The sequence below is a fragment of the Dromiciops gliroides genome, chromosome 1, assembly GCF_019393635.1.
Source record: "Dromiciops gliroides isolate mDroGli1 chromosome 1, mDroGli1.pri, whole genome shotgun sequence".
Taxonomy (NCBI): Eukaryota; Metazoa; Chordata; class Mammalia; order Microbiotheria; family Microbiotheriidae; genus Dromiciops; species Dromiciops gliroides.
In genome coordinates, this window is record NC_057861.1 from 521,426,391 (window position 1) to 521,448,674 (window position 22,284).

Genomic DNA, 22,284 nt, shown 5'->3' on the forward strand with positions numbered 1-22,284 from the left:
CTCAGATCTTCCTAACTCTAGGCCTACTGCTCTAAGCACTGTAGCACCTTGATGCTACAAAACGGGACGACCTCCAAATTTCATGTATCATGCCTCATTATTAGCTTGACTTTTGCTTACTAGGTAAAAAGTTGAAGTAGAAGTGTTTATGTCAATTGATTTATTTGTGGGACTATTTTTGTTATTCAGTCATTTCAGTCACATCTGACTCTTTGTGACCCTATTTGAGGTTCTCTTGGCAAAGATACTGGAGTGGTTTGCCATTTCCTTTTCCAGCTCATTTTTCAGATGAAGAAACTGAAGCAAGTGGGGTTAAGTGACTTGCCCAGGGTCATATAACTAATAAGTATCTGAAGCCAGATTCGGAATCAGGTCTTCTTGACTTCAGGCCAGTATATTAATTGGGGGGGGGGGGGGAAATGACTTGCCCAAGGTCACACAGCTAGTGTCAAGTGTCTGAGGCTGGATTTGAACTCAGGTCCTCCTGAATCCAGGGCCCATGCTTTATCCATTGCACCACCTAGCTGCCCCTTAGACCAGTATATCATATTCTTAAGTTCCAACTCCCATTAGTCTGTTTTTGTGTCTGTGTATATGTGTTTGTGGATTGTAAGAAGTTAATAATCACCTTTTCATCAAAACTGTAGCCTATACTGAACCACATATGCAACTGATTATAATACTTTCTGAATTGTTAGGGCTGAAGATGTATAATTTGCATCGTTTTGATCTTTCAAGGTTCTAGGATGGCAACCTCACATTTAATAAATTTAATAAAGAAAAGGAGCCACAAAACTTCAATCTGCTTTTCATAGCTGTAACCATACCATAAACCACTGAGGAAGGAGAGAGTTACCTTGGAATTTGGCAAACATTTTTGGAGGCTAAGTAAAATGAACTTGCTGTCATTTTGTTAGGCATAGTTAAAACTCAGGTAGGGTGGGATTAGTAAATATGTAACTAAGAAGACACCCTCTGCTGTCTACTCAAGAAGATAAGAAAAGGCTCTATTTCCAATGAGCTATAGCAATTTAATACTCAAAGAGAATAATGGAATGCCTGTCCAAATAGCCAAATGAATCTAAAATATATAGCGTGCCCATAGGCAAAACACTGAATTATATTTTCCCCCTCCTGTTGTTGTTGTTTTAAGAAAAATGAAATTTCTTCTCAATTTTCAAGAAACAGAAGCCCTGGTAGATTATCCAAACCCAATAGTCTCCCAAATGTTGACATTCCATCCCCCAACGCCTTTTGCATTGTCTATTTGAGTTTGACACTGTTGTTCAGTCATTTTCAGTTGTGACCCAATTTGGGCTTTTCTTGGCAAAGATACTGGAATGGTTTGCCATTTTCTTCTCCAGCTCATTTTACAGATGAGGAAATTCAGACAAACAGGGTTAAGAGACTTGCCCAGGGTCACACAACTAGTAAGTATCTGAGGCTGGATTTGAACTCAGGAAGATGAGTCTTCCTGACTTCAGGCTCAGCGCTCTATTCAATGTACCACCCAGCTGCTCAGTGACTGTTTCCTATGCCCGAACTCCTCTCTTCTCACTTCCACCTCCTAGCTTCCTTCAAGATTCAAATCAGGGGGCAGTTAGGTGGCACAGTGGATAAAGCACCAGCCCTGGATTCAGGAGGACCTGAGTTCAAATCTGGCCTCAGACACTTGACACTTACTAACTGTGTGACCCTGGGCAAGTCACTTAACCCCCACTGCCCCACCAAAAAAAAAAAATTCAAATCAAATCCCACCTTCTATATGAAATCTTTCTCAGTCCCCTCTTCTCAGGAATTACCCTCTAAACTTATCTTCCATTTGCACTGTCTATGCTTCGCATATACACAGTTATTTATGTGTTGTCTCCTACATTAGTGTATGAGCTACCTGAGATCAAGGATGATGTTTTTGCCTTTCTCTGTAACCCCAATACCTAGTATAGTCCCTCACATATAGTGAGTACTTAATAAACTCTTGTTGACTGACATTTAGCCATCCTATTTACTACCTGTTGTCCCTTCTAAAGGATAAGGATTGCTGAAATTAAGCACAAATCAGTCATTTATTCTGTTCATACAAAGAACTGTAAAAATGAAGTTGAAAGGAAAATGTAGATTATCTTGGATTATTTGTACATTTTGGTTATGTCTACCATTCACACAGATAATACAGCTGTCACTGAACATACTCGGCAGCATGTCTTTGAATGTTCTTTCTTTTTTCTTTTCTTTTTGTGGGGCAATTACAGTTAAGTGACTTGCCCAGGGTCACATAGTTAGTGAATGTACTTTCACTTAAGAAAATAAAAGATCAGCAGTTCTGAGAAGACTAATTACCAAAGAGGTACAGTATTTGTCAATCCTTCTTTGGCTTATTTTACAGATATGGAAACTGAGGCAAATAGGGTTAAGTGACTTGCCCAAAGTCACACAGCTAGGAAGAGTCTAAAGCACACCTGAACTCAGGTATTCCTTACTCCAGACCTGGTGCTCTATCCACTGTTCTACCTACCTGCCCCAAGAGTAGGGAGGGATAACTTCTAATTACTAAGGGAAAAAAGTAGAATTGAGGTAGGAACAAAAATTCTAGAAGCCAGAAAAAAAATAGAGAGAGGAGATACAATCTATTTTCTTTGGGTCAATCCTTAAGGTAAGATAAAGTACACACCTTCTTTGGTGGATGAGGACACATAAAATTTCAAATATTTTCTCTCCTGGCTAAATTCTCCAGAAATATTTCTGAATCTTCAAAACAAACACAGCTAAGTTCTCAAATGATTCTCCATATTTGCTCTTTAGTGTCCTAAATAGTATGTTTGGTTTACCTACATATAAAAATTATACGTTAAACATACCTGTGAGGATCTTTTGAGCTGGGTATAATTCGGGTACATTCCCTTTTGTTGAAGACTCCTTCGATCCAGGACTTCTGAGACTAAAGAGAAAAATAACTATCAGTCTCATTCTGTGGGAGTGAAAATGCAACATGATATAAATGGATCAGAAACATAAAAAAATTCTGAAATATCTTGAAACACATCAACACCAGGGCCAAATCACTGAAAGCTAAGCATTTACAGGTTTCTACATCATTTAAAGCAAATAGCTCCAACTGGTTGCTGTTAACTAGTTGTTAAACCTGATGAAAAACTAACAGTATTCAGCTAATACATTCTGCAAAGTTACCTGTAGAAAGACAAGCACTTTAATTCACTGCTGGTAGTTAATATGAATTAATATAACCAATCTGGTGAACATTTGGAATTCTGAAAGAAAAAGTATAAAACGGTTCATATTATTTCCCTCAGAGATTGCACTAATGAGTGGGTTGCTGAAAGAAATCATGGCACCTGGATAACCAATGGGCCAGCTATCTGAATCTGGAGGCAACCCCTCCCCATCCAGATTTGCACCAAACATTGACCCACCAATCACCATTGGAGCAATTAACATAGTTACAAAACCCTGTAAACTTTTATCTTCAGATTTTAGAACAAAGCTAGAATAGTAAAATAAAATACAAACAAGGAAGCAAACGTCAGACCAAGCAAAGAAATTCTGAGGGGGCCAGACAAATTTGGGAGTAGATTTTTTTTTTTTTAATAATGGTAATCAATAGCTCACCTGGGTCCTGGGATGGCCCAAAGGAGGTAATGACAACAAGGGAAGCCCTGCACATGTAGAAACACCCATAGCAATACTATCTGTATCAAAATGCTGGAAACAAAATATGTGCCCAACAGTTGGGGAGTGGCTGAATTACATGAAAGATTAATGTAAGGAATAGTAAATATGAAGATCAAAGTAACACCGGAAACTATGTAGGAAAAGATGGAAGTAAAAAAGCAGAGCCAGAAGACTAATAAATTCAATGCAAATAGACACAATTCAAAGAGGCAACAACCCTGCTCAAATACAATGGACAATGTTGGTGGCCAACGACTATCAAAATCAAAACACATTTTTTTTCCATCAATAATGATCTAACGTGGTATATACTGTCACATTCATTCCATTAGGTAGCTCTCTATAAATGTGTTCAAGAAATTTACTTTGTGGGAAGGTTTGTCTTAGTGTTAAATAGAAGTGTCTCATGTCAAAACAAAACATATTCCAAGAATTTAAAAATTAGAATTTTTGTAAGTTAATTGAACATGTTTTACATGACTGCACATGTATAACCTATATCAGATTGTTTAATATCTCAGGGACAGGGAGAGGAAGGAGAAAAGAGAAGAATTTAGAATGTAAAACTTCTTTTTAAAGAATGTTAAAAAATTGTTTTTTACAAGTAATTGAGGGAGTAGGCAGCGAGGTGGCACAGTGGATAAAGCACCAGCCTGGAATCAGGAGGAGCTGAATTCAAATCTGACCTCAGACACTTAAGACTCGCTAGCTGTATGACCCTGGGCAAGTCACTTAACCCACATTGCCCTACCAAAAAAAAAAAAAGATAATATTATAAGTAATTGAGGGAGCAGCTGGGTGGAAAAAGTGGATACAGTGGATAAAGCACAGGCCCTGGATTCAGGAGGACCTGAGTTCAAATCCAGCCTCAGACATTTGACACTTACTAGCTGTGTGACCCTGGGCAAGTCACTTAACCCTCATTGTCACACACACACACACACACACACACACACACACACACACACACACACGCAAAATTTTTTAATTAAAAAAAAAACAAGCAACTGGGGGGGGGGATATGATTTCTTTTTCATTGTAAAAATAAAGTTAATTGAACAGTGATCTCACCTTAAGTGATGAGAACTCTTTGGTACAAGCTACATATGGCATATAAAGAAATAATTGAGTGTCTTATAGATACTAAAAGATCGGGTTATACCTTGAAACACATTCTTATGGAGCTGTTTTGGTTGTGGAGCCTTATTAAACTGCAAAGTTTTCAAGTCATAGAATGATATATTAACAAGAATTTTTCTAGAAAACTTAGAAAAGTATAGAAAATGGAAAGAGGCAACAAAAGTTGGTAAAATTCAATGTCTATATAAAACATGTGAATGTATGTGTATAACAGATACATATATATGTGCATATATACAAATACACATACAGTCTGTGTGTATGTGTGTGTGTGTGTGTGTGTGTAAAATTCATTCATTCATTCATTTTCATAAGAGTCAAATAGGCCAGTAATGTAAAAAGTTCCTTTAATATTATGCATATAGTTCATACACAGAAAGATCCTAAATTAAAACACCCCATGTTAACATTTGGAAGAGTATGGGCCACAACCAGGGAGACTTCTGGAGCTCAGGCAGATGTGGGAGTGGGGAAGGTGGAAGGGAGAAGGATGAAGAGAGGGGAAATCTCTACAACCTCAACAAATCACATTATGACTTCCTATCTTGGTACAACTATCTTCTGTAATCCTCAGTGATTCCCTCTATATGTGTGTGTATATGTATATGTGTATACACGTGTGCATGGATGCATACATGTTACATCTGGATCGTTCATCCTCTCTGTATCAGGGCATATCAATAACTCAAGCTGGTAACAAAGCAGTTGAGGGGTTTGTTGAAAAGGGGGAGGGTTCTGAATCAGATATGTCTAATTAGTTTCCTATTTCTGTAGGCAGGGAGCTCCTAGGGATGAATCAGGCCTAGGTGTATGATTAAGAGGCATGGAAGTTGGGGGCAACTAGGTGGTGCAGTGCATAAAGCACTGGCCCTGGATTCAGGAGGACCTGAGTTCAAATCCAGCCCCAGACACTTGACACTAGCTGTGTGACCTTGGGCAAGTCATTTAACCCTCATTGTCCCGCTTAAAAAAAAAAAAAAGATTACTACCACCAAGAGGCATGGAAGTTTCCCCCAAAAGAGGCAAGATGGGACAGGAGGAAGGGAAAGATTCAGAGCAGAAGCTGTCCAATATGAGTGCCATGGAAATTCTGCTCCACTCCCACTCCCCACCAAAAAATAATAGGTCTTCTACATTAGCACTGTCCACCACTGGGCAGACCTACTCAATCACAAAAAATAATCGTACACTGGAAGTAAATCTCGAGAGTCAGGATGAGCCCACCATTGAAATAAATCAATCAATTGACAAGTATCTATTAGGTGACTACTATAGTCTAAGCAGGATGGGATCAGTTGGAATCCCAAAATGGCATTGAAATCTTATATCTGTATTTTACATGGAAACCCACACATTTGGATCTCATTTTTCTACAGGATATAAATTCTTGTTGATCGGCCTCTCCAACAATAGATTAATTCTCTCTCAGTTTGAGACAAAGTGAAACATAGAAAAGAAAGCCACATCTAATTTAGGAGTAGAAAATGTCAGATTTGGCTTTTTTGGGTTTTTAGTGTTTCAGAAATATTACAGATACCCTATCTGGCCCTTTTGACACAAGAGTAAGACCCAAAGAATAAGTTTCTGAATATCGGATTAAGAAATAAAGCTCCTAGGGGCAGCTAGGTGGCCCAGTGGATAGAGCACTGGCCCTGGATTCAGGAGTACCTGAGTTTAAATCCGGCCTCAGGCACTTGATACTTACTAGCTGTGTGACCCTGGACAAGTCACTTAACCCCTATTGCCCCACCAAAAAAAAAAAAAAAGAAAGAAAGAAAGAAAGCTCATAAAAGTAAGTCTCTAACCTTCAAGGGGCCTTTGATTAGCTGCTACTGAACAACATTCATGGCATATAATATTTAGCAGCACTCCTACAGAAAAAAAACACAATATATAGATCTTTTAAAGCATACTTTTACTATTTGGAGAGTGGTGGGGCAGGGCAATGAGGGTTAAGTGACTTGCCCAGGGTCACACAGCTAATAAGTGTCAAGTGTCTGAGGCCAGATTTTGAACTCAGGTCCTCCTGAATCCAGGGCCAGTGCTCTATCCACTAGGGCACCTAGCTGCCCCCCCACCCCCCCACCCCCCCTGCCCAGCATACTTTTATGGTTGCTGAATTTCCCACCTTTTTTTCAAAGGGAGTATAATGGCATAGAACTTCCTTAAGTAGCTTATTTTCTTGCTAGAAGAAGAAATTGTTAATGACTGGAAATACCACTTTCTCAAAATAGACATTTAATATTAAATCGTTCAGAGCCTTTGAACCAGAGTTGCCAGCACTGGATTTATACTCCAAAGATGTTAACTAATCAAATGTTGTAATTCTGTCTTTGAATCATCATGGTGAATGGCACACAATAGGCACTTAATAGTTTTGGACTGAAGACAGAAAAGATTTACCTGTACAAAAAGTCATAGCAACACAATTTGTAACAGCAAAAATGTTTAAAACAAACTATGTATCCCATGGTTGGAGAATGGCTGAAGAAAGTGGGGAATATGAACTGAACGGGCTCTAGTGTTCTAAGGAATTATGAGTATACAGAATTCTGAAGAACATGGAATGGTCTACATGAAGCGATACAGAATGGACAACCACAGCAATAACAATCCGAAAGACAACACACTGACTCCCACTACTTAATGCAGACAACATTAAACAGCAATTAATATCAGGTCAAATACATTAAATAATGCTGACACTAAATTGCTCAGATGAAAGTACACACCCTTTCCTGTAACAGCCAACTAGGAAAGTAAAAAACGGGTATGTACTATTAATAGCATTCACTCTTTTAAGTGGTTTTGCTTGAAAATTCTCAGGGATTGGACTTTAAAGGTGATTGTGAGTTTGTGGACTTTAAAGGAGATTGTGGGGGCAGGTCTACTGTGTCAAAATGAAAATGTATCAATTGATTAATAGCAATTCTTTTAAAAAGAATAAAGACAATCAGGACTTCATTAAATATTACAAAAGTATACCAAGCTTCATGGAGACCCTGAAGTGTATTGAAGCAGTGACCTATCAAATCTTGTATCATGAAAAAAATATGTGTATGTGTGTTTATCTATCTATCATCTGTCTATCTACCTACTTACCTACCTTATGTATGTATGTGTGTGTACATATGTGCATGTGTACATATAAGTATACACACAGATATGTGTGTGCCTATACATATATTTATATATTGAATCTTGTTAGGAAGTTTACAAGAAACTCCTCCAATTAGGTAAAGAAAGCCTTTATTGGGGGCAGTCCTATACAGGATTTCAAGTAAAGGAATTTCTTTTTCTCCTGTTATCAAACATGTTTTAAGGACATACCAACCCATGGTAAATAAACACAATCAGAATGCAGGAAAGACTACAAAGACAATTCTGTTGTTGTTGATTTTTTTCCCTTTTCATTCAAATGTTTTAGTTTAGACCAAAATTGCTCTGAAGTTAAAACATCAATTTAGTGGAGAGGAAGGGAGTGGAGAGGTAGGAAGTAGAAAGAAAGGAAGGAAAACAGCATGATATAATGAAAAGACCATTGTAGTTGGAGTCTGAAGGTCTAGGATTAGGTTCAAGTCAGTTAAACTCTCAGGACCTCACTTGCCTTATCTAGGTACTTTGTAATCTTAAAGAAATCAAGAGTGAAAGGAAAGAGTAGAGATAACTCTTTGAGAACTATGGAAGGAGGCAACTAAGACAGACATTTGAAAGAAAGGAAGACTTCAATTGTCCCTTGGGCTGCTTGTTTTCAGGTCTGGAGAGACTTCACATGTGTAGGGGTCCCAGTATATAATTTATTGTTTTTCTTTTTTGGTGGGGTTTTGGGTTTTTTTTTTTGTTTTGGTTTGGTTTTGCGGGACAATGAGGGTTAAGTGACTTGCCCAGGGTCACATAGCTAGTAAGTGTCAAGTGTCTGAGGCTGGATTTGAACTCAGGTCCTCCTGAATCCAGGGCTGATGTTTTATCCACGGCACCACCTAGCTGCCCCCCCCATATATTATTTAAATGAGCAATGGAGGGAGGAAGAATGATTGAAAGATCAAGATTCCCAAAGATGATGGAGGGGATGGAGTCAAGAAAAGTAGAAGTTCGCCTTTAGAAAGAGGTTTTATCCTCTACCAGAAGTTTTTCACCTAGGATCAATAGATAGATCTCTGGGGTCCTGAACTTGGAACTTTGAATGTTTTGATAAACATATCTCAATATAATTGGTTTTCTTTGTAATCCTATGTATTTTATTGTGTGCATTTAAAAACATTACTGTGACAAAGGGTTCGTTGTATTCATAGATTGCCAAAGGAATCTTATCACATGCACACATACAAAATTTAAGAACCCTTCTACCAGACCCTAGGTTCAGTTCTCAAAAAATTTGGCAGGTTATGTATATCTATTTTATTTTATTTGTGGGGCAATGAGGGTTAAGTGACACAGCTAGTAAGTGTCAAGTGTCTGAAATCAAATTTGAACTCAGGTCCTCCTGAATCCAGGACCAGTGCTTTATCCACTGCGCCACCTAGCTGCCCCATGTATATCTATTTTATATCTCTACATATCTTAGGTTGTGTAAAAATTTCTCGGGGCAGCTAGGCGGCGCAGTGGATAGAGCACCGACCCTAGAGTCAGGAGTACCTGAGTTCAAATCCGGCCTCAGACACTTAACACTTACTAGCTGTGTGACCCTGGACAAGTCACTTAACCCCAATTGCCTCACTAAAAAAAAAAAAAAATTTCTCATGTGAAAAGGGGAAAAAGTTTAAGAAATCCTGTCCTAAATCAATGGTTCTCAAAGGTTTTGGGTTTTTTTTTTTTTAATTTTATAATACCACAGTATCTTTCCCTATGAGTAACAGGCACACAAAATGTCTATGATAACAACAAATATAGATTTCTGGACCATATAGTCAGACCTCCAAACCTATTGCCTGGGCCTCTCTTTCTCCTCCCCAACTCCTTCTGCTTCTTCTTACTTTATTTCCCCAGGACTCGATTCCCAAAGAAACTATGAGTCTTTTCAGATAGCACTGCTATTGTGACCTTTCCTAACTACAAACTAGGAAGACTAAAGCTGGGAATGGAGGTAGATGTCTCAGTACTTGCAGCAGAAACTAAGCACACCCTTTGTTTTGATTTTGTTTTGGTTTTGTTTGGGTGAGGCAATTGGGGTTAAGTGACTTGCCCAGGGTCACACAGCTATAAGCACACCCTTTGAAAACCTCTGCTCCAGCCAGAAGTGGAGCCGGATGGGGAAAAGTTAGGTGAACCTAAAGTGGAGTTAAGAGATAAAGCGGAAGTAGTGGGAGTTGACATTAATGTTCCCAATTTCTTAGGACAGACAATAGATTCAAAGCCAGAAGAGATCTTAGAGGTCATCTAGTCCAAGCCCTTCATTTTACAAATTAAACTGAAACTCAGGAGAAATGACTTTCCCACGGTCAAAGAAGCAATAATTGGCAGAGTCAGAATTCAAACCTATGTCTTCTGACTCCAAGTCTTTCTGTTGTAACTCTATAGCAAGTTGAATAAAATAATTTCCTAATACCCAGCTAAAGGCTTCTTACTACGCTGAGAATAAAATGGGGGAAGGGAGGGAGAAGAAAAGCAAGTCTTTGGGGAATTTTGGACAGAGACAGTACATTGGCTCTGGAGGGCTTTAGAGACAAAAGCAGGAAATTAGATTCCAAAAGAGAGGTAACACTTCTCCAAAGACTTTTTGCCTGAGTTAAGATAACAAGACTAGTTTGGAAAATTACAATCACCTTGTCTTATTTCAGCCCTGGATTCCCCCAAGATGTGCATGTGTCCCTTCACCTTCTCCTTTATTGCCTGTATAGTATTCCCTGAGGGATCAGGGAAAGGGAGTAGACCTGTGATTTCAATAGTAAAAGGAATTCCCAGGAGAGGAAACTCCCATCTACAGAAATGCAAGTTGGCACCCTCTCTACAAGTTAAAACTGCCTAGAGGACTGGGAAGTTAAATGAGCTGCCAAAGGTCAGATATACAAAATGTCAATCAAAGGCAAGACTTGAACAAAATTGAGGATTTTGTATATTTGAACCTCTTTTAGAGCCAAACTTCTTAAACCAAGGTCGCATACATGAATGTGGGGGGTTGTGAAATATTTGGCTACAGTAAAAGGTTATGTATGCCTATTTACCTATATACTGGAGTCCCATAAAAATTTCTTTAGCCAAAAGGGGTCATGAGTGGAAAAAAATTTAAGAAGCCCTGCTTCAGAGAGTACTCTCTGGAGGAAGGGTGTCAAATTCATTGCTCCTGGTCTGCAAGCAGCCTGTTGCAAAACTTCTGAAACAGATTAAAATGTACTGGGAAATGTTAAATAAAATAAAGATACCAGTGCAACACAAATAATGTTAATGCATGATTTTCTAAATCTGCAGGACTGCGGGCATCTGATACCAGGCTTCCAGAATACCAAGAATCTAGTGTTATCTAAACTCAGGGAATGGAAGCTTGGGGGGTTGAAGGAGATTGAAGAGAGGTAATTAGAGACCAACGGACACAACTGAGATAGATCAAGATATAGGGAAGAGGGGCAGCTAAGTGGCGCAGTGGATAGAGCACCAGCCCTTGAGTCAGGAGTACCTGAGTTCAAATCCAGCCTCAGACACTTAACACTTACTAGCTGTGTGACTCTGGGCAAGTTACTTAACCCCAGTTGCCTCACTAAATTAAAAAAAAAAAATGACAACTTAAAAAGATATAGGAAAGAGAGGTGGAGATTTTGTGGTTACTCCTTACCAGAAAAACGGCTTGTATCTACTGGACTGGAGTCAAAGAGTCCTCTAAAAGGAATCAGAAAATTTCTATTCCTGTTCTCTCTGGCTAACCCCTCAAAATGGGTAGATTGGTGGGGCACCTAGGTGGCGCAGTGGATAGAGAACCGGCCCTGGATTCAGGAGGACCTAAGTTCAAAATCGGCTTCAGACCCTTGACACTTACTAGCTGTGTGACCCTGGGCAAGTCACTTAACCCCGATTGCCTCACCAAAAAAAAAAAAAAAAAGGGTAAATTGGTGATGCAATAATCAGTCAACAAACATTTATTAAGCACCTAGCATGTGTCAGACACTGTGCTAAGTACTGAGGGGTACACAGAAAAAAAGCAAAAAGACAGTTTCTGTTCTCAAGATTCTCATTGTCTAACAGGAAAGACAACATAAATACAACTACCTACACAATATAGACAGAGGGAAGGCAGTGGCATTGAGGGGGATGGGGAAAGGCTTCCCCAGGATGCTAAGATTTTAACTGGAATTTGAAGGAAGCCTGGAGACAGAGATAAAGAGTAATATTAACTCTAGTTGTAAAGGTATCTAAAGAAAGGAAAATACCAAAGACATCCAAAGTTGGAGACCTCCTCATTACCAGGGGGAACGGAGTAACCAAGTGATTATCAGTCATAACCAACCCACCGGCCTATTCTGCCACCTCTACGAAATAATCCACACATGGAGCACCCTTGATGAGGGCCTTACCAGGGAACAGGCAACCACCTACCACAGGCTGCATTCCACAGTAGACCACAATCTGCATATCTATGCAGTTGAAAGAACAGTAGAGATAAAGGGCTCATTACAGTACTTTTGTGTGAACCACAACAAAATAGCTGATTCAGTAGAGTAAAACACAATCCTAAAGGTTCTCCTCCAACAAGTGGCTACCACGCTTGCCAAAATCCAATATGATTCTTTGAAAGATGCAACAACAGAGATGATTTTGTTCCATGACCCTAAGTATATTAATACAAAACAAGATATAAGATAAGAAATAGACTTGCCAAAGATTTTCACCATCATCATAAAGGAGGTGCAGTGCAGAATCCAAATGGAAGAAAGAATCCTTATCCTTAGTGAGAATCTACAGATGTTCCTGTTTCGTGGATGACATTATGTAGACTGTATGAAACCCTGGAATACTACAGAGCCTGATAAATAAGATCTGTCTTCATTCAAAAGAGCTTGGGCTACCCACTATGGAAAAAAGAGGATTAAAAATGCCCATAGTCCAGGGGGCAGCTGGGTGATGGACGCAATGGATAAAGCACCAGCCCAGGATTCAGGAGGACTTGAGTTCAAATCCACCCCCTTCACTTGACACTAGCTGTATGACCTTGGGCAAGTCACTTAACTCTCATTGCCCAGCGCAAAAAAAAAAAAAATGCCCATAGTCCAAAAGTAGGAGACCAACTTCTATGATGACAATAATACTGTAAAGAGAAATAACTTCGGGGCAGCTAGGTGGCACAGTGGATAAGAGCACCGGCCCTGGAGTCAGGAGTACCTGAGTTCAAATCCGACCTCAGACACTTAACACTTACCAGCTGTGTGACCTTGGGCAAGTCACTTAACCCTAATTGCCTCACTTAAAATTTAAAAAAAAAGAGAGAGAAATAACTTTGAAGGATTTAAACACTTTGATCAATGTAATGACCAAACACTATGTTACTCCTGACTGCTGAATGATATACTCAAAGTACAAAAAAAGGAGCATACAATTCTGGATATGCTCATTAAATACAGAATTTTTTAAATTAACTTTTAAAAAAGAATGCCTGTAGTCTAGACCACAATGAGTCAGTCCATTAATACAGATACTTTGGACAGGCATTGAAAAAAGAAAATGAGTTGGGTTCAGAGTTAAAAAGGAAGAGAGAAGCTTGGACTCCACCCCCGCCCCTTAGGGCAATTCTATGGATCATTTAATGAGTCCAAGCTTCTCTCTGAACCAATCACCTATCTACAGCAGACTCCAACAAAATATAAGGAGTATAATCCAGAGTGATGCATGGTGCATCACATCCAAAAGATTATAAGGTGGGCAAAATCAGACAACAACACGCTACAAATAAATAATTACACAGAAGTATAAGGAATGCCAGCAGAGTATGACTGAGGAAAATGTGGGCAAATCCCAAAGCAACAGTGAGGGACAGAGGACGATGCAAACCATCTCACACTACATCAAGAGAACTGAAAGAAAAAAAAAGAGAGAGAACTGAAAGAAGGGCCCCTAGAGTGTTTGATGGGCCCTCTTTTGGTAAATTTTTGGAAATCTGTGGATAACAGAATGGGCAGGTATAGATGAATTGTCATCTTTCTCTTTGGACGAGTTCACAGGTCCTTTAGAGAAGTGTGGTATCAAATTCCAGTAGAAATGGGGACTACTACCCCATCCTAAGGATCCTTGTGAGCACCTGTGTGAATACAGATAGATAGAAGAGAGACAGAGACAGAGAGAGAAAGAGAAAGATATACACACATATACACATTTATTTAGAAAACCACATACTCAGTGGGAAAGGGACAGAAGGAAGGGAAAGAATTTGGAACTCAAAAAATTTTTAAATGAAAGTTTAAGGGGCAGTTAGGTGGTACAGTGGATAAAGCATTGGCCCTGGATTCAGGAGGACCTGAGTTCAAATACAGGCTCAGATACCTGACACTTGCTAGCTATGTGACCCTGAGCAAGTCACTTAACCTTCATTGCCCTGCCCAAAAAAAGAAAGAAAGAAAAATGAAAGTTAAAAAAAGGCGATGTCATTTCATTGTTAATGAAATAAAAATATATTTTTGAAAAAGAAAAATGAAAACATTAACATTATCTAACATCTTTGTTTCATTGTATTTTTATTAATTTTATTTATTAATTTCATTGTATTTTTATTAATTTTGTTAAATATTTCCCAATTATATTTTAATCTGGTTTGGGCCACCATACAGTCTATAAGGCTTCATGCTTGACAACTGTGTTAGTGTACTGAAGTTTGCCATATGTTTGATGTTGTGAAGCACTAAAGCTACTATGCATTATCAAATATATGTGTAATATCAATTTTGTTAGGCTCCATTTTGACTACAACACAGGAATCAATTAATTAGATTAGCAATATCTGTTAGCAAATACCCTTGGCAGCCTAGACCAATGATGCAAGAAATTATAGGGTCTCTCCAACTATTGGGAAAACTAGGAAAAATTTTGGCAGAAATAGATTTAGTTAGGGACAACTAGGTGGCACAGTGGATAAAGCACCGGCCTTGGATTCAGGAGGACCTGAATTCAAATACGTCCCCCCCTTCACTTGGCACTTACTGGCTGTGTGACCCTCAGCAAGTCACTTAACCCCCATTGCCATACCAACCCCCCCACACACACACAAACAACAAAGAAACAGATTAAATTAAGCATCTTGTATCGTATAAATTTCAGAAGGATTAATGATATAAATCTAAAAGATACACCATCAAAAATTAAGAAAAAACAGAAACTTATCTCTTTAGTGTCCATGGATGGATAGGGGAAGAATTTGAACTACACAGATTAAGAAAGACAAAATAGACTATCTCAATCATCTAAAATTTAAAAGTTTTCCATAAATATAATTAATGTAACTAGAATTAAAAGGAAAAATATGGATTAGGGAAAGTCTTTACATTAAACAATTCTAAGAAAAGTCAAAATATCTAAAATCTATAGCAAATTACTGCTAAGCTATAACATTCTGTCATTCTCTAAGCAATACTAACAATAGCTGGGATATATATAATACTTTAAGGTTTAAAAAGTGAGATATACAGATAGATATATCTTCATTTCTGCCCATTCTATCTGTCATCCACAGATTTCCAAAACTTTACCAAAGAGGGCCCACCAAACACTCTAGGGGCCCTTCTTTCAGTTCTCTTGATGTAGTGTGGATGGCTCGCATTGTCCTCTGTCCCTCACAGTTGCTTTGGGATTTGCCCACATTTTCCTCAGTCATATTCTGCTTGGCATTCCTTATACTTCTGTGTAATTATTTATTTGTAGCGTGTTGTTGTCTGCTTTTGCCCACCTTATAATATTTGATGTGATGCACCATGTATCACTCTAGATTATACTCAACTTGTATTTTGTTAGAGTCTGCTGTAGATAGGTGATTGGTTCAGAGAGAAGCTTGGACTCATTAACTCCCCTCAGGGGAGGGGCTGTTATTATTTCCATTTTACAAATGAAGAAACTGAGGCTGAGGGCAGTTAAGTGACAGTGTCACACAACCAAAAGTGTCTGAGGTAGGATTTGAATTCAAGTCATCCGGACTCCAAGTCTAATGCTCTATCTACTACACCAGAGATTCTTAAACATTTTCCATTCTCGATCCCATTCACTTTTTAAGTGACCCCAAGTAAACAGATATATAAAATAGGTGTACATAATCTAGTGCCAAATTTTTCTCGACCCCCACATTCAGCTACCGACATTTTAAGAAGCTAAGTACTATACCACCTAGCAAGAAGGTATAAACGAATGGCTTTCAAAAGAAGAAATACAAACTAAAGGATGGTTCAAAATAACAAATAACCAACAGAGAAATGTTCCTTAAAACAACTCTGAGAAATCCACTCATAAGCCAAAAGTCATGACAACTTCCCAGGACCTGAACATAATGTTCCCGTATGGAAATATGTTCTATACTTGAACTGGGTTGTGTTGAACATTCTGAATTATAAATACCACATGCACCAGACCTCAAATCTATCCAAATAAAGACATTCTTAGCATGTATGTCTTCATGTTTTGTTGCTCAGATAAGAGGTAGTCAGTCTATTTGTAATTTTAAAATAATTTAGAGCACCGGCCCTGGAGTCAGGAGTACCTGAGTTCAAATCCGGCCTCAGACACTTAACATTTACTAGCTGTGTGACCCAGGGCAAGTCACTTAACCCTCATTGCCTCACTAAAAGAATAAATAAATAAATAATTGGCAGGTGTTATACTGTTATTCCATTCCCCAATGGTAGAGGCATAGGACTGAGATCAAGAAGGGACCCTAGTGATCATTTAATCTACTCCCCTCGTTTTGCAGAAAGGAAAACCAAGACCCAGAGTTCCATCTTTCCCATTCCCTTGACTCCTGCTTAGCCATATAACATAGGCTGTTACCTTGCTATTTAGCTGTCTTCAAAGGTGCCTGTCGGGGCAGCTAGATGGCGCAGTGGTAAAGCACTGGCCCTGGATTCAGGAGTACCTGAGTTCAAATCTGGCCTCAGACACTAGGCACTTACTAGCTGTGTGACCCTAGGCAAGTCACTTAACCCTCATTGCCCTGCAAAAAATAAACAAACCCCCCAAAAAGAAGAAGAAGTAAAAGCCACAGATTGCGAGCTTCTATTCTTAGTGCATTAAGCTCTGCAAAGAAAAATACTCGAGGATGAAAGAGAGAGAGAGAGAGAGGGAGGGAGGGAGGGAGGGATGGATAGATGAATGAATGAATGACATCATATGGTTTAGAACCTGAACAATAGCTAAAAATTATCTAACCTGGGTTTACTCCTCAATAGGGTAGTCTTTTTGAAGGCAAAGACTGTCTTGTGTGCCTGTCTTTGTATGTTCAGCACAGTTTCCAGTTCATAGTAAGCACTTTTAATAAATACTCTTTGTATCCATCTATTTTAAAAAATCCACACTACAGAAAAGTTTTTTTTCCATTGGGTAAATAGTATGCCCCATGTCATAGATAGATTAGATGATAGACTGTAAGGGGCTAAAATTCTAGCTATACTGTCTAAAATATCTAATGAGTGGTCACCAATAAATTATAAGCTTTAGCAAGAATTAGACTTTTAAGCATTTATTAAGGAGAATAAGAATTTGGTGAAAAGAAAGAGAAAGACCTAGATTGATCTATCTATTAAAGAGAGAGTGCATTTCTAGCTCCCTTCTCCATGCGAGTCCTGAGGAAAGAGAGAGCAAGAGAGCCAGCCTCACCCCCTCTTCCTCTCACAAGCAAACGTCACTTCCCTGATGCCAAAGAAAAGCTGCATGGCCTTGCCCTCGGAGGCCTTCTCCTCATAGTGGAGCTTTCCTACAGTAAGTCTCCAGCAGGTGGCGGCATTCCAATCATTACACAGACAGAGAAGTCAGCAAGCACTGAAGTGCCATGTACAGTTCCAGGTGCTGGGAATACTAAGACAAAAATTCCCTGTCCTCGAGGGGCTTACATTCTATCAAGATTATTTCTCATACAACTTGCTGTATTCAATACACTAGAATAATAGTATTTGTGAAACTGTGAAAAAGAGAAAGATGGAGTCCCAGTGACAAGACTTGTTGGCTTTCTTTCTTATAAGTCACTGTCTACAAAGGACTAAAGAACTCTCCAGCCAAACAGCCAGAAAGAAGGACCTAGTATGCAAGGCTTCCAGATTGTTTAAGATCTTAATAGTTAAAGGCTTAAAATAGTTTATATTTACCTTTGAGATTGGTCTGAGAATTCCAAATGGAGCAGAAGATTTGAGTTTTGGAGCTTTTTACTACTTGGATCTCTTAATCCAACAATGTTCACTTGTTTACCATCAGGTCAAAGAGTAAACCCCACTTGTGTGTAACAAGGCAAGATGAGGACAAAAACCTCCAGTGGGTTGTTTGTTTATAAAGCTAAAGCAGAGGCTGACAGTAGTCACAAAGGTTAGCAAGGATTAACTGATCCAGGCCAAAGATCTAAAGAACACGAGGTGGACTTATTTTATAAATAAATCAGTTATGGATGAACAGTTCCTTCTCTTTCTTAAAGAGAGAAAAATGTAGGACAGAGGTTCACTTTCTCTCATAAAAAAAGACCTTATTTACAAAACTCAAATGGGGGGGGGGAGGGGAAGCTTCTTTATGTTCAAGATTTAGCCTCACCATTATCTCCTTAAATTTTTTTCTTTTTTGGGGGGGAGGCAATTGAGGTTAAGCGACTTGCCCAGGGTCACACAGCTAGTAAGTGTCAAGTGTCTGAGGCTGGATTTGAACTCAGGTATTCCTGAATCCAGGGCCAGTGCTCTATCCACTGTGCCACCTAGCTGCCCCTACACCCTTATCTTCTGAAAGGCAATTTATTCTCCCCATATCATTTGTTTTGGGTTTTTTGTTGTTGTTTTTTTTGTGGGGCAATGAGGGTTAAGTGACTTGCCCAGGGTCACACAGCTAGTAAGTGTCAAGTGTCTGAGGCCAGATTTGAACTCAGGTACTCCTGAATCCAGGGCCAGTGCTTTATCCACTGTGCCACCTAGATGCCTCTTCCCCATATCATTTGTACTTAGTTATTAGCATGTTATCTTTCCTCCCTGAAGGTAAGACCATGGGGCAGACTAACAAATGGCTTTAAAGGAAATGGAGGCAAAATAAAGAATACTCTTTCTGGGTTTTTAATCAGTGAAAGGGATGAAAGATATAGGATAATATCTTGAAGAAATGTAAAGGTCAGGAGAAGGTGGTGTGTGTTTTTTTTAAATATTGAAGATATATACATATACATATTTGTGTTTAATGGTAGCCATGGTGGGGGAGAAAAAGGGGGGGGGAGAAATTTACATGATAACTTTATTATATATTTGAAAGGAATAGCAAGTTATACATAATAGAATTGCAGTTTCATGTGCAATCATCTTTTTTTACTATACTATGTTATGGAAATGTTTGTTTTAGCACATAAATTAAAAATAAACAAATATACTTTATTTTTTTGGTGAGGCAATTGGGGTTAAGTGACTTGCCCAGGGTCACACAGCTAGTAAGTGCTAAGTGTCTGAAGCCGGATTTGAACTCCTGACTCCAGGGCTGGTGCTCTATCCACTGCACCACCTAACTGCCCCTTAAAATATACTTTTAAAGAGGCTATCTGAACATAGTTGGTAATGGGAAATTCGCCATTGAAGAATACGTGGGAGATAAAACAAGGTAATGAATCACAGAATCATTGAATTTTTTTTTAAACTGAAAGGGACAATCAATATAGGAGAAATAAGGTCTTTAATGTAATGGTGAAAATATCAATAATCCAGATTTAACTTAAAAGCCAATCGGGGTTTTTTTGGTGAGCCAGTTATTAAACATTCACTAAGCACACCCCTGCCTAAGGGACAGGGCTGACCATTTTTTCACTCACTTGCTCAATAGGCTTCTCCAGTGGCTCCCTATTGCTCACAGGATCAAATACGAACTCCTCTGTGTGGCATTTAAAGTTTGTCACAATCTGGCCCCAGCCTATCTTTCTAAATTCATCAGAAATTTACTCCCTTTCAAGCTCTCTACATTCCTACCAAACTGGTCTTCTTGCTATACCTCGATTAGAACATTCCGTCGATGTTTCTCTAGGTTTGGTAGTTTGTTTCACCTGTCAACTCAAACAGCCATTTCCTCTGTTTTCTTGCTCTCCATCAGTGTTTTTCCCCCAGAAAATTACCCTGCATTTAACTTGATTCTATTATGCAGACACATACACATATGTATATTCATTTTCTGCAATAGGATATGAGGTCCTGGAGGGCGGAGACTGTTATCTACTACATAGTAGGTCCTTAATAAATGCTTGTTATCTGACTAAGGAATTGTTAGTCATCTAACCTGTGCTTGAAGGCTGCCTCCGAGGCAAATCTATTTGACTTTTGGATAGGCTTTTCCTAAAGCAAAGCTTCAATTTCACCTTTTTTTCCAGACCCTTCCAGACATCAACATCAGGCCTCCACTACAGTCTCACCCTGAAGCCTCCCTCACAGAGGTCTCCTCACCTTGGAATCACCTCCAGAAAGTTTAAAAAAAAAAAAAAAAGGCCAAAAGCTCATCTGGTTCTTAGAACACAGGGTTCAAAGGAAGATATGGACAATACTGCTGTTCCATCCCTCACTTCTCAACACGGAAGGCACGAAGTTTTTTTCTGGATCAAGTATCGAAAACCTCTCATCATTCTCTGCATCGGAGGAGTGATGGTTATAACTGGATTAATTATTTTCATACTTGCTTCTGTTGGCTACATTTCTGAACAATTCTTTTTGCGATCAACTAGTCTTTGCTTTGCCTTCTCTGCTATGGCTCTTGGAATAATAATGATGATTCTCATACAAGAAAGGGATTTTTTGAGACCTTTAAGAGTTGCCCAGCAGAATTCAACCCAAGCCTCTACAATGTAACCTTTTGATGTCAGTTTTTTTAAAAATGCTCCAGCATGAAGTTTTAAATATTAAAATTGTCTGTTTTAAATAAATAGTTCAGTCTTTAGCATTAAAAAAAAAAACCCACATTGGTCCCCTTCTCTCAGTAGTGAGTTCCTCCAAATACCTCCTGACTTTACAGATTTCAACATCATAACCCCTGACGGGTACCTTCAGGTCTACAGGACCTCTATAGATTTCAAGATATATAAACAATTGGCTATGTGGAACTGGGGTTCAGAAGAGAGGTTAAGGCTGGGCAAGTAGCTCTGAGAGCCTTCTATATAGAGATGATAATTGATACCATGAGAAGTGATGAGTTCATTAAGTGACATACTACAGAGACATTAGAGAAAAGGGCCCAGAAAAGAGCCTTGAGCTTAGTGGGCCTGACCTGAAGATCCAATAAAAGAGACTGAGAAGCATTGGTCAGACAGGTCACCAAGAGAGGAGAGTTTCTTCATCTGGGAGCTCCCTATGCCAATGAAATCACAAGCTTAGTCCCTATCCAGGTCCCTGGGTGTTAGGGAGCGAGATGGCCGGGCATAGTGGATCCAATAGAAAGGACCCCAGTTAAAGTCCTGCCTCTGACACTGGTGGTTGTATGACTCTGGGCAAATCACTTAACTCCTCAATGTTCCCCAGCCCCAGCCCCCACCCCAACCCTGGCAGTTCTCTCAGACTAATGAATTACAGAGCAGTTGAAGATACATTTTGATACAGGGAAATTTTGCCTGCAGAATTCCCTATACTAGCACACACACACACATATCCAATTAAAAAAAAATACGATCCAGTAAGGATATTATTCAGAAATAAAAACACTAAGCTATCCAAAGAAATAAGGCAAAAACAGTTTATACTGCCCCTGCAAAGAGAGTAGGGTACTAGTCATGGGCATTTGCCCATGACACCAAGCTCAGGAAGCTGTGTTCCCAGAGGTTGGCAGGCTACTTCTGTGCTTCCCCTTCCCTAGAAGAAGATACAAAGGTACAAAAAGCCTGGCAAAAAAAAAAATCAATCCCAATGAACAAGACACCTAAACAGAGCTTTAAGGTTTACAAAGCAACAAACAACAATTGACAAAAAAAAAAAAAAACAACAGCCACATGGCCTATGTGATGCACCCATCTTTTAAGATTATAAATTGTAGAGAAGCTGCTGACTTGGATTGAGTAAAAGAATTTTCTAATCCAGGGAGGGAGTTTATAGATGAAGAAGTCGAGGCTCTGAGACTTGCTGGAGTTCACAGGGATAATTGAAACTTGGTCTTCAAATCCAGGCTTCCTTCTTACTAAACACCACACTTCTTGCTAAACTAATCTATTTTTTTTCAAGTGCACCCAGAGTTCATTGCTATATGGAACCCCCAGTGAGAAAATTCCCTCTATCAATGCAGTTCTGCAACCGTTCTGCCATCGATAATCTTCAAGAGTTAGTAGCCTGGGACACTTACCCAGGGTCAAATTAGGCAGCA

At 39.1% G+C, this 22,284-nt stretch overlaps 1 protein-coding gene across 1 annotated transcript in view; it reads right to left on the reverse strand.

Annotated features, from left to right (window-relative positions):
* The window catches only part of TRPM6 (transient receptor potential cation channel subfamily M member 6), a 253,994-nt gene that overhangs the window by 181,043 nt on the left and 50,667 nt on the right, over positions 1 to 22,284 (reverse strand). Inside the window, exon 2 of the mRNA XM_043976597.1 lies at positions 2,859 to 2,938. Coding sequence (XP_043832532.1) covers positions 2,859 to 2,938 — 80 coding nt within the window. The remainder of the gene's footprint in view (positions 1 to 2,858; positions 2,939 to 22,284) is intronic.